The sequence below is a fragment of the Phyllostomus hastatus genome, unplaced genomic scaffold (genome assembly GCF_019186645.2).
Source record: "Phyllostomus hastatus isolate PE091 unplaced genomic scaffold, TTU_PhHast_1.1 phas_contig_40, whole genome shotgun sequence".
In the NCBI taxonomy this organism is placed as follows: domain Eukaryota; kingdom Metazoa; phylum Chordata; class Mammalia; order Chiroptera; family Phyllostomidae; genus Phyllostomus; species Phyllostomus hastatus.
In genome coordinates, this window is record NW_025333872.1 from 64,947,482 (window position 1) to 64,961,053 (window position 13,572).

Genomic DNA, 13,572 nt, shown 5'->3' on the forward strand with positions numbered 1-13,572 from the left:
TCCTGACTTACCAACAGTTTTTCACTATTAAAGCTAAGATAAAATATATGCTTTGTAAAGAAATCTGTCCAAATTCCTTAAATTTGAGTAGTATTTATAAAGTGTCTTCTTCCACTATATTCTTTGCCACAGCAAAGGTTTAGAGACTGCACTATAGCCTCAAAGCTTCAGTTACTTATGTCTGAGCATTCTGATGTTTTCTATCTCATACATCTAACAATGAAAAAGTGGATACAATTTTTGGATAATATTATTCCTCCAAACCTGCTAATATTACAAATTTTAAGTGCTTAAGTTACAAAGCCATTACAGATGGCTTTTGATATGCACAGATAATTGAAACCACTCCCTCTAGCTGCTTGGGGATAAAGAAATGTCTTCTCACTCACTGAACTTATTTTTTTTATCGTTTTTCAATTACAGTTGTCCCAATTCTCCCACTCCAGCCCAGCACCCCCCGCAACCCCTTGCTCTCCCCTGCCCAGCCCACTCCCCTCCCACAGTCAATCCCCACCCAGTTGTCCTTGTCCATGGGTCCTTTATACATGTTCCTTGGCTTAAGCATCAGAAACCTCTCAACTACTGTCTCCTCTTCTTAGGACAAATACTACACACTTTAGAGAAAATAATTCCCTACTTATATTTTTTACTATTATTTCTAAAAGTGTTGCATGATCCAATTTAACAAAATTATTTAACAAATCTAGCATGGTTTTGAAATATATATATATATATATATATCTAGATATAATACACAGTGTGGTGACTACAGTTAACAATACTGTATTGTAAGGTTGAAACTTGCTAAGAGGGCAGATCTTAAGTATTCTCACCACACACTTCATCCCACCCTACAAAAAGAAAACTGTGAGACAATGACTATGTTAACTAATATGATTCTGGAGATCATTTCACAATGTACACATCTGAAAACATCAACTTGTACACCTTCAATATATATTATACACACACAATTTCTATTTGTTATGCAACTGCATTATCTGACATTGTAATTAGCAATCTGAGTTTATATCTGATAGTTTTTAAATAGCAGAAAGTACTACCCATAAAAAAAAAGAAAAAAAAACACTTCCAAATGCTGCTTCCGCTTTTGTTTTGAAAATAGCTTTGAAGAATGTATACAAAAAAAGTCAGTTACACAAGTCGAGCCCAAACATCTTATGGAACAAGGTTACTCAATAGGAGTTCTAGAACCACCGAAAATAGTAGGAAAAAAAATTTATGTACACATAGCGTTTTTTCCTGAATAAAGGGTCCACATAACTTTCAGCTTCTAAAAACGTTCAAAATCCAATTAAAATTAAAGTGCCTGGAAGAACTGTCAACATCAAACAACTTGTCGCCAACTACCCTAGCCTTATTTTTCATCTCAAATTAGGGTAAGATTTATCCAAATTTGGTGGCTCCTACACAACTTCTGAGCGATGCAGGCATGAAATGGCTGTCGGACACAAACATCTCCCTTCTTACACCCAAGGTGGTAAACCCCAAAATTTTCCTGAAGGGGGAAGGGAGAGGCAAAAGGATCGCAAACGGGTTAACACCCTCGTTGTTCAAGGATCAACTGGCTCTCCATCCCCTAACTCCGAAGAGGGTTGCAGCGAGGTGGCCGGGTTTCAGTGGGGGGCTTAAGTCCCCTCAGGGTCACTTGCAGCGTTGGCATCACCAGCAGCCCCCTCCCGCCCCCCAATGCGCCAGAAAGCAGCGGCTGCAGGCGTGGGCACAGAATTCTGACCGCGGCCCACAGAGGCGCGCCCCAAGACGCGCCGCCGCCGCAGCACGGACGCAGCGACCTTCCCGCTCGGGCCCCCGAGAGCCGGGTTATCCACGTCCCCCACACACCGCACGAAGGAGAGACAGGCGGATGTACAACAAAGCCCAACTCGAAGAGGACCCCGAGAGCTTTAAGTTGGGGCTGGGGGGCCGCGATGTGGGCGGACAGGGCCGGGAACGTGGCGCGCCAGATGTCAGCCCGCGGAGTCCGGGTGTCGGCCGCCGAGAAGAAACGCTACGGGTGGTCGGTCGCGCGGCGGCGTCGGAGAGACTGCTAGGGGAAGGCAGGCCCGGGGAGCGGCGGCGGGGTCCGAAGCGCACAGGTCGGCCGCGACCCGGACCCAGCCCAGGGACCGTCCCGTTACTTACCCGCGGGGAAGCTGCGGACTCTGCCCGGGCTGTCCCGGCCGCCGGCCTCCGGGACCAGAAAGCGCCCCCACATCGCGGGCGAGGGTGCCGGGTAGACTGGGGACGCTCGATTCCCCACGTTAGTCCTCCCCCGCCTCCGCCTCCTGCTTCTACAGCGGCGGAAACTTGTGCGGAGCCTGGGCCGCGGCGGCACCGGCGTGAGGCGGGCTGGTTAACGGCTGCTCAGCGACGAGCGGAGAGCGCGGTGGCCAGATTCGCCGCGGCGGCGGAGGCAGCGGCGGCGGCGGCGGCTCCTGCCATAGCCGAGCCGGCTGGGCTTGAGGCCTGGGTAGGGGAAACGATGGCTCCGCGGTGGCGGCTGCTCGGTTCCCGGCTGAGCCTAGGCTCAGCGGCTCCGAGCGAAGCTCTACCGCAGCGGGGCGGGGCGGGGGCGGAGCCTGAGGGGCGTGGCCCGGGGCGCTTATATAAGGCGTGCGCGGCGCGGGAGGCGGGGATTGCGCACGGCTGGTGGAGTGTGCTCGCTTCGTTTTCCTGTGCCGGCGGCGAAAGGTTGGGTTGGACCTACTAGCTGCAACCTTCCTGCCTTCCCTGTGTCCGCGACCTGCGATATGAGAAGGCGGTTACGTGGCCTGGCACCCCATCTTCGAGTAACCTCCTCCCTTGGGTAGCCCCTGAGGCCCTGCAGGACACTTCTCGAGGGAGAACTGGAAGACCTGCCTTCGCAGCACTGCGGCTGAGATAAAGACTAATCTGGGAAAGGTTGAGGGACTCCCTGCCTGAGCTGGGATTGAGTTTAAAATCATCATGGTGCATTACATGAATAATGTTTATACATCACTGTGAGGGTTGAAAAGACGTTTTCTTCACCTTGCAAATTCATGGTAGGGGGAGACAGGTAACAAAATAGCTACAACATAGGGATATGCGCAGTTATAAGCAAAGACCCAAGGGTAGTTAGTACCGGAAGGTTCAACGAGGGGCGGGAAACTTTAATCTAGTAGCCCACTGTTTCCGACAAGCAACCAAAAGGGAGTCAAAACAGCACCAGGGTTTGTAATGGGAGAGTAACTGGCTTTACCACCCACTCACGCCTTCACGTTCTTCCTCCTCCTTGCCAGCTCCCACCCTTCAACTGAACCCAGATGCAGGAGCAGGTATCCTGAGAAGGGTGCAGCATTTTCCAGTCTTCTCATTGACAATATTATAATGAAACAATTAGATTCAAAATAGTTTATTTAATAAATTCTAGACGAACACTGTAGGAGGTGGACTATGCGCCTGTCAGATGAATCATAGGTAAGCCACAAAGCAAGCCATTTCACAGACTTTGAGTCCAGTGAGGTTTTTTTTCCTGTTTTGGAAGTTTGCTAACAAAGGCCTTATATTTGTCTTTAAACACCCTGTAATTGGGAAATATTGCTTCAAACTTTTAGAGGTTAAATTACATTTAGGTTAATAATCTACCATTTACACATTTGTGTTGTAATTTACCTAGTCGTAGGTTCATATTTAGTCTCCCTCTGGTAAATGTACACTTATTTCTCCAAATTATGAGCAGTTGTCCAAGGGTCAATTGTTTCTGAGAATAGAAAGTGACAAATATGAAGGAAGAATGTGATTGGTTTCTTTTCCTCATTTAAATGTTTGTTAGCTCATTAATATGGTACTTGAATAGTACAGATTCAAAAAGAATCCTAAAATGATAGATTTCTAAAAGAATTTACGGAAGCTATAGAGTTACATGGGTTTGAACTCTGCAGGTCCACTTATATTCGAACTTTTTTTAACAAATCATCTGTATTCCTGGGGTTTCCCACCTGCAAATTCAACCAACGGATGGGGAGCTCTGGCTGTATTAACTGTTGTATGCCATGTTACACAATATAAGAGTCTTGACCATCTGTGGATATTGGTATCCTCTGAGATCGTGGAAGGCATCCCAAGTGGATACAGAGAGACCAGTGGGAAGTCAAAGTTATACCTGGATTTTCTACTGCATGGAAGTTGGTTGCTTAAGGGTCAACTGCATGTTAAAGTATCCTTTTTTAATAATGTATAATTACCATAATCTCATATTACATAGAACATTTATTAAATACCAGACTTGTTTTATACAGTTCTGAGAAATATATGAACAGTTACATGTATAACTTAGTCCTTTGTGAGTTTGATAAATACTTATTTGTTATTGTAAAACTGCCAACTGCCACTCCATCTTAAGCAGTATTTTTTTAAACTTGTTTACTCTGGTTTTCTACAGGTTTTTATCAATGTGAAAGACATGCTACTACTACACACACACAGAAAGTTGAGACTATGTAAAATATTTCAATACCTATTACAGAGTAAAAGCAAATAGGGAAAACATGTTGTTATTTTTGCAGCTGGCACCAAAGATAAACATTTTTGTCATCCTATAATTAAACTGGGGACGAGAGATCTCTATCCTCCCAAATTTAACAATTAAAATAATTGAAATACTAAGTGAAAATATTATATATATGAAATAAACTGTAACCATCCATTTTTTAAACATATGGATTCTGAGTATACACTGAACTAATATTTTTTCACACATCCATAATACACCCAGTATCCATGGTTCTCAGAATAATTAAAATTTATCATAGTACAAGGCCCAGAGCCTAAGGACCACCTATTCTAGCAATTACTAAGCCTTATGTTGTAAACTGACATATTTTTGTTTTGTTGTAACAACAAAGACCATCTCACAAGCTAAGACATTTATTATTGAACTTCAGTATTTTGATAATTATTTTTATAAGCAGAGATAATACAAGCAATGAAAATAGTGACTATGTGTGTATATATATAAATTTGGTTGTTTACTTGAAATTTAGATAATGTTTTGTGAAGGAACTTTTAAAAAATATAAAATAGATCATAAAGAGAAAAATAGTACTAAAAACACTATTTTATATCAAACCATATTAAACTCTTATTTTTTAGCTTTTTTGAATAAATAATCTCTATTCAAAAGAGATTATTTTTAAATTAAAAATAAATGTTCCATTCATAAATCTTAAGTTTTTGGATATGAACCTCTGAACTAATTAAGCTGAATTTTCATGTATTTTCTTATATCAATGTATCATAACAACCACCAGAGAACTGAAGAGTGATATAACATTGGATAAAAGGAATATTTCAAAATTAGAAGAAATCTTATACATACTATGGGGTAACTTTATGAGAAGTTAACATTTACAAAAATACCAAAACCAATAAAATATAGCAAAATAAACCAGTAAAGATTAAAATAGTTTCCAAAGAACAATTGCCATATAGTAGAAACATTTGTAAATGAAGCCTAAAAATTCAAAGGAATGGATAATTCTAATGGATCAAGGAGGTAACAAGTACCATGACGTATAACCTCTTCCAAATTATAAAAATAACAAGTTTCTGAATGTATTATGGATTGTTGTAATCTCAAATAATCATTCTTAATAATGAAAAAAGAAAACTAAGAAACTATGTATTTTGATGATGGATTTGAAAATCTTAATTGAATTTCTAACAGATACATTCAACTCTACAAGGTGAATGAAAAACATGTAGATTACTTAACCTGTCTGTGACCCGATTTCCTCATTTGCAATTGGGGAATTATAATAGTAAATACTTCATAGGATTGTTGTGGTGATTAAATGAGTAGTCCTTAGAACAATGGAAGTGTACACCCTATATTGGTAATACAATCTAGAAATTGAGCTCTGTCATACATCACCAAGAAAAAACATCCATTGGTATACCCAGGTCAGTTATAGATGATGCTTTGTATACATGTATCAGAATGGGGTAAAGTACTTATTGACAACTTTTCCTGACCTTTTGGAATTACTAATTAGTACAGGGATTGTGGTGAAATGGTACATTCTTAAGAAATATTTACTAAATTCTTTGGGCCCAAGTTCATTGACACCTTCATTCTAGCCTGGGATTCCCTGAACTCCCCCTGTGGATGTCTGCTTAGCTACTGGATTTCCTGTCCTGCCCGGCACTACCAAATTAGAGGAAGGAAGATTAGGGAGAGGTGGGCAGGTGGCCAGACCAAGAGGGCAAGGTCACCTCATCTCAAGTCCCTGATTCTTGGGTGATACAGAAAATGATACAGAACAGTAAAACCTGTGAGAGGGCTGAATTGTTGAAAGAAGGTTGAAGGAATAAGAGAGTGGACATTTCACATGAAATCAAAGAACAAATACTAGAGTAAGGGAGTGAGTGGTAGAAAGATAGAGCATTAGGGCTTTGGAGTTTAAGATTTCAGAGGTGAGGCAATGGAGGAATTAATTTCTGAGGCAACATTAGAGTTCCATCTCTCTGATCTCCCAGAAAGACCTTGATGGTCAGCTGCAAGGAGTGCAGTTGGCTGACAGCCTCCAGCTGTTAGCACCTGTGGGATCTGCCTCAGCTGTTGAGTGGAGGCCACACTTTTCCTGGATAGCCCCATCCAATGACTAAGCGCAGCAGGCACCATGGGGCCCCACCATTCATTTCCCATACAGAACTTCCTAATCATCAGGCTCTACTCTAGCTCACCATTGGGTTGACTGAGACCTTGTCATATCTGTATTGTGGTCTAAGCCTTTCATTTCCAATCTGATTCCTTGCCCCTTTTATCTTTCACAGGTGTTAATCCTGCCCCCCCAAATAAACTTCTTGCATTCCTAACTCTGTTTTAGCATCTGCTTCCCAGAGAACTTAGTTGAAACAATTTGTGAAGAAAAAGACTTTAAAAAGTTGGGCTTTCATCTATTTGTTTTAAATAGTAAAGTTGAGGCTCTATAGAACATGATGAAAAGGTTTCTGAGGACAGAAACCAAGGATGAGTTACCAGGAAGGCAGCAGGTAGCAACATGAACTGAAACTATCCAATAGTATAGATAAATAATAGTCCTCAATAGTCCTGACTGGGCTGGACCTGGCAGCTGCCGCCCTAGTTAGAAAAGTTTGCCAACTTATAACCTATGAAACTTATTGACTTCATTGAGGTCAATGGCATTTTAATTAGTTACATAAGAGTAATTAATTGGTTACAACTTCACTACCCAAATAAGTTTAAAACATTAAGACAGTTTTTATAGTAATTTTCTTACTTCTAGGTAGTTGAAGAGAATACTTTCAATAACTCTTTTAACTTTGGCAGATTTTTGTTCCAAGAATTTTCACCATATTGCTTACACAATGCAAGTGCATAGGGATCCTTGGAACTTCAAATAGAGTTAACAGCACAGAAATGATCCCTAAAGTGATCTGGGCTAATTTCAGGATTGGACCTTTTTGCTAAAATTTCAATGGAGGTCTGGAATTTTGACAAGTATTATAATACATTCAGAAAACAACACATATCTAGCTACAATTTTTCAGGTTTGTAGGGGAATAAGTTTCTTTTTATGTTTTTTTTCTGCTTGTAAAAAGAATACATATTAACATGTTATAGAAATATTCATTACTTATTTAGTAAATATTTGTTGAGTACCTAAACAGGGCTTGCTTCACTAAAATTTTTTATAATTCTTAAATATCTATTGTGTAAACATATATATTTATAAGGTGAGAGTTAAGTTTTTTAACCCAAATTACCTCTAAGAAAGATGAAGTCCATCCTGACAGTCTCCCATGCTGATGAGTCACTCTCTTAATTACTTTATTTTGATCAACACCATATTGATGGGAGAAGTCACTTAGCCTAACATAAATTCAATCTATAAAATCTGAAATCTGCATTTTTTAAAATGAGCTATTGAAAGATAACTTTTAAATGCAGCGCAATAATTGTTATGTGGTAGTGATTGTAAATATATATTAAATATAACAGTGGAAAAAACAACACATCTAAATTAGTATATTTAAAACATGTAAGTAAACTAACACTGTGTAGACATTTCACTATTTCATTTATACCTCAAAATTTTAACATCAAGCTGTCTTAAACATTTTTGAAAATGCACCTGAAAACAAATGGGATCCCCTTATATTTGAACCTATCTAGACTAAATTAATTAAAAATAATTCATTAAAATTGTTCTTTTTTCCCTCTACTTTGAGCCACAGAAAAGACATTTTTAAAATATTTTAATATTTTAATGTGAGGTGAATCTATTTTTAACATGCTACTTAAAGTTGAATTCAGAAAGAATAATATTTCATAGACTTTTCTTACAAACTTGATAAGACTTAAAAGTTTTTAAAACCTATCAGAATAACTAATTTATACTTTCATTACTTTGATATTTATGCTTTCAATAATTGAGGCTTTCTGGTTTTTTTATTTTCTACGTACCTGAATCACCAATTACTGAACTGCAATGGAAGCACTGGAAAGCCACCTACATATCAAATACGTTCGTTATCATAAGTTCTCACAGAGAACATAAAATGAATTAACAATGAACAATACACCAACAATTAAATTTTCACTGTTCACACATGTACTGTAAATAATGACAAAATAAATTACAAATACACATATGTATGATATACATATATGGCATTTTCCTATTTAGGATGTTATACAAATATTTATATTAATCGGTCTTGATATTAACCAAGTACTTTATTTTTCCATTACAGATAATTTCCTACTGAAGTTAGAGAGCAAACTTTAGCCTTGGTGAAATTGGGCAAGTTACTTACACTGTGAAAGATTGCTGAAAGACAACTGTTTTCAACTGAGGCCAAAAAGGCAGAGATAGCAGTTAATATTTATTTTCATAATCTTGAAAAGGTATATGATTTCAACAATAGGGACCTATAGCGACACTAAGGGGGAAAAAGGGGCGTGGGGACATTTGATCAGTGTTAGGGGAGAATAGAATGAAAGGCTTTATCTAGAGAATTCTGCGCAGCAGTTGGCTACACACTGCTGCCTTCTTTGCTTACCCTTGGACGTCAGTCTGGTTCTGGCCCAGGCCCAAGAGCTAAATTTCAGATCATGGCAGGCTTAGGAGAACAGTGCAGACTGGAACATCTAATCCCACCCAGCTAGCCCTAAAATGGCCCCTGAATTCATCCAACTCCTGAGCCTGCTGCCTGAGGCTGTTTGTAGAATATTGAAGCATAGAAGAACGATGCCACTTACGTCCTGGTTTTGAGTTTGGGTTTTGCTACATAATTTTCAAAACTATTTTTATATTCCCACATACCATCTTTTATAGCAGATTGCTTAAAATTTCTTAGAGGAAATGACTCATAGTTAGCAGATAAGAGAGTGTGCATCTCCGGTGTGTTTCCAGGGTCAAGGTAGTTACCACCCTCTGAATACCTACCTGCTATAAAGGAAGCCAGTACCAGGCAGTGTAGTGTTTCTGTGGCCTTTTCATCCAGGGGGTTACAATGAATTTTGTTAAAATGTCTTGGGACATGTGAGCATTCCCCTGCTAATACAACTTCTGTTGGGAGGTAAACTTTGTAGGCTGCAAGGGGACTTTCTGCTGTGGTGACTGCTGGCCTCTTGGAGAAGGTGTCTGCTGAGGGGACCCTCAAGTGAGAAGCTCACTTGCCTTGATCCCTTTTCAGATACTGGCAAAAGGCCAGACCCAAGAGTATTGCTGCAGTGAGGAGCTGGACGAATTGGCACATTGCCAGGTGAGGGGCACACTGGCACTTATAAAGGGATAGTTTTTCTAGACTTCCAGTGACCTTACTGCCACTTACCTGAAGTCTGGTTTCTGGAAGAGAAAAGAACCTGATTATTCTCCTATTGAAAGAAAACCAAAGCAGTGGATTTAAGCTTGCTGGACCTATATTGATCTTTTCTAAACACTTCAGCATGTATTTCACTAAACAGCCTTTGCAATATTATGTTTCTTAACTCACAGTTTCCCTGAATCTTCAGACACACTTTGCCCCTTCAGTGTCCATTAAGTGTCCCTCCTTTCACCAGGCCCCAGGCATTGCACTGTGTTGGTAACTACCTCATTAACTCCCACCCCTTCAGGTTCTCTGAAACCGATTTTCTTACATATTATAAGGAAACTGTCACTTAATGTGCGAGATGTCAGACTAATTCAGAGAAAAAAGTATTGATAAACTGAAAAAAATATGATTACCATAAAATGTCATCTGAAAACTTTATTTTTTATTATTCAGTTACAGTTGTTCTTTTTCCCCATTGCTTACCCCTACCTCATCTCCCCACTCCCACATTCAACCCCCTGCTCTATTGTCCGTGCCCATGAGTCCTCTATTCGTGTTCCTTTGCTTGCCCCTTCCCCTTCTTTCCCCCATTATCTCCCTCCCCTCTCTGCTCTGGTAACTGTCAGTTCTTATTTCTAAGTCTCTGGTTCTATTTTGCTCATTTGTTTGTTTTGTTGATAAGGTTCCACTTATAAATGAGATCATATGGTATTTGTCTTCCACCTCCTGGCTTATTTCGCCTAGCATAATGTTCTCCAGTTCTATCCATGCTGTCCCAAAGGGTAGGAGCTCCTTCTCTCTTTCTGCTGTGTAGTATTCCATTGTGCAAATGTACCATAGTTTTTTGATCCACTCATTTACTGATGGGCACTTAGGCTGTTTCCAACACTTGGCTACTGTAAATAATGCTACTATGAACATTGAGGTACATAAGTTATTTTGAATTGGTGACTCAGGATTCTTAGGGTATAGTCCCAGCAGTGGGGTCACTGGCTCAAAAAGCACATCCATTGGTAAACATATTTTCCCATACAGTTGGTTCCCTTTTCATTTGCTGATGTTTTCTTTAGCTGTGCAGAAGCATTTCTATTTTGATGAAGTCTTATTTGTTTATTCTTCCCTTTATGTCCCTTGCTCTAAGGGACATATCAGTAAAAATATTGCTGCGTGGACTATCTGAGATTTTCCTGCCTATGTTCTTCTCTACGATGATTATAGTATCACAACTTATATTTAAGTCTTTTATCCATCTTGAGTTTATTTTTGTGTATGGTATAAGTTGGTGGTTGAGTTTCATTTTTTTGAATGTAGCTATCCAGATGTTGCAATACCATTTGTTGAAGAGGCTATTTTTATTCCATTTTATGCTTCTGCACCCTTTGTTGAATATTTATTGACCATAGAGACTTGGGTTTATTCCTGGGCTCTCTGTTCTGTTCCATTGATCTATGTGTCTGTTCTTATGATAGCACCAGCCTGTTTTGATTACTGTGGCTTTGTAATATACTTTGATGTCAGGTATGGTGATCCCTCCTGCTTTGTTTTTCTTTCTCAAAATTGCTGCGGCTATTCAGGGTCATTTATGATTCCATGTAAATGTTTGAAGTGTTTGATCTATATCTGTGAAATGTGTCATTGGTATTTTAATAGGGGTTGCATTGAATCTATAAATTGCTTTGGGTAGTATGGACATATTGATGATGTCAATTCTTCCAATCCATGGCATATGCTTTTCCATTGATATCTTGGACAAGGGTTTGATCTCCAAAATATATAAAGAACTCACATGACTCCCCTCCAGGAAGACAGAAAACCCAATTAAGAAATGGGCAAACGACCTGAACAGACACTTCTCCAAGGAGGACATACAGAGGGCCCAAAGATGTATAAAAGGATGCTCAGCATCACTAGCCATCAGAGAGACACAAATTAAAATCTCAATGAGGTACCACTTCACACTGGTGAGAATGGCCATCATAAACAAATCAACAAACAAGAAGGGCTGGCAAGGCTGTGGAGAAAAGGGAACCTTACTACATTGTTGGTGGGAATGTAGACTGGTGCAGTCATTGTGGAAAACAGTATGGAATTTCTTCAAAAAACTAAAAATGGAACTGCCTTTTGACCCAGTAATTCTACTGTTGGGATTATACCCTAAGAATCCTGAAATACTAATTCAAAAGAACCTATGTGCCCCAATGTTCATAGCAACACAGTTAATAATAGCCAAGTGCTGGAAGCAACCTAGGTGCCCATCAGTAAACGAGTGGATCAAAAACTGTGGTACATTTACATGATGGAATACTACACAGCAGAAAGAAAGAAGGAGCTCCTACCTTTGAGACAGCATGGATGGAACTAGAGAGCATTATGCTAAGTGAAATAAGCCAGGCAGTGAAAGACAAATACCATATGATCTCACCTATAAGTGGAACCTAATCAACAAAACAAACAAGCAAAATATGACCAGAGACACTGAAATAAAGAACAAACTGACAGTAACCAGAGGGGGTCGGGGAGGGGAATATCAGGGGAAAGAAGGGACAGGTTCATCAAGGAAGATGTATAAAGGACACGTGGGCAAAGCCAAAGGGGAAAGGGTTGAAGGTGGGAGGTGGTGGTAAGTGGGACTGGGGAAAGTGGTGGCACAAAAATGGAGACAACTGTATTTGAACAACAGTTTAAAAAGAAAGAACGAAAGGAAAAAAGGCAGATCCATCTTTAGTTTTTTTAAGGAAATTCTATGTTTTCCACAGTGGCTGCACCAGTTTACATTTCCACCAACAATGTAGTAAGGTTCCCTTTTCTCCACAGCCTTGCCAGCACTTCTTGTTTATTGATTTGTTTATAATGACCATTCTGACCAGTGTGAAGTGGTATCTCATTGTGGTTTTAATTTGCATCTTCCTAATGGCTAGTGATGTTGAGCATTTTTTCATGTGTCTATGAGCCCTCTGTATGCCCTCCTTAGAGAAGTGTCTGTTCAGGTCGTTTGCCCATTTGGGTTTTTTGTCTTCCTGGAGGGGAGTCATGTGAGTTCTTTCTATATTTTGGGGATCAAACTCTTGTCCGAGGTATCACTGGCAAATGTCTTCCCATATGGTTAGTTCCCTTTCCATTTTGTTGATGTTTTATTTTAGCCATGCAGAAGCTTTGTAGTTCAATGCAGTCCCATTTGTTTATTCTTCCCTGTATATCCCTTTCCCTAGAGGATATATTGGTGAAAATATTCTATATGGGAAATGTTTTCCTCTAAGACTTTCATGGTGTCACAACTTATATTTAAGTTTTTTATCCATCTTGAGTTTATTTTGGTGTATGCTTAAACTTTCTTATAGTTTAAGATTTGTGTAAACAAAATGAATATTTATTAATATGACCTATTAATGCATGCAAGAGTATATTATAATCTATATCCAGAATACTTTTTTATGCCTTGAAAATATTAAAAATAAGGTTTGTGAAATATGGTTTATAAATATACTTAAAAATAAAGCTTATTATTTTTCTTTTTCTCTTAAAATTAATTTTTATAAATCACAAAATTTTAATCCTATTCTAGCTAACTATTATAAATAACCAGGATTAGGTTATTTAATTGGGTTATTTAAATTGAAATATTTGTTATTAATACATCAATGGACTGAAATTTGGATGCAGGAATTACTAAAGACCTTTACTTTGTTTTATTAAGAAATCAGAGAAAAGAAGTAGTATCAAGCTGAAGGATCTTAAATCTCTAACAAG

The 13,572-nt window shown here is 39.2% G+C and overlaps 1 protein-coding gene across 2 annotated transcripts in view; it reads right to left on the bottom strand.

Annotated features, from left to right (window-relative positions):
* The window catches only part of CEP85L (centrosomal protein 85 like), a 132,322-nt gene extending 129,790 nt beyond the window's left edge, over positions 1–2,532 (bottom strand). Inside the window, exon 1 of one of the 2 annotated variants that reach the window (XM_045842815.1) lies at positions 2,164–2,532. In XM_045842815.1, the coding sequence (XP_045698771.1) occupies positions 2,164–2,236 (73 nt within the window). In that variant the 5' untranslated portion in view covers positions 2,237–2,532. The remainder of the gene's footprint in view (positions 1–2,163) is intronic. The other variant, XM_045842814.1, reaches the window with a different exon arrangement.
* Positions 2,533–13,572: the final 11,040 nt, after the last annotated feature.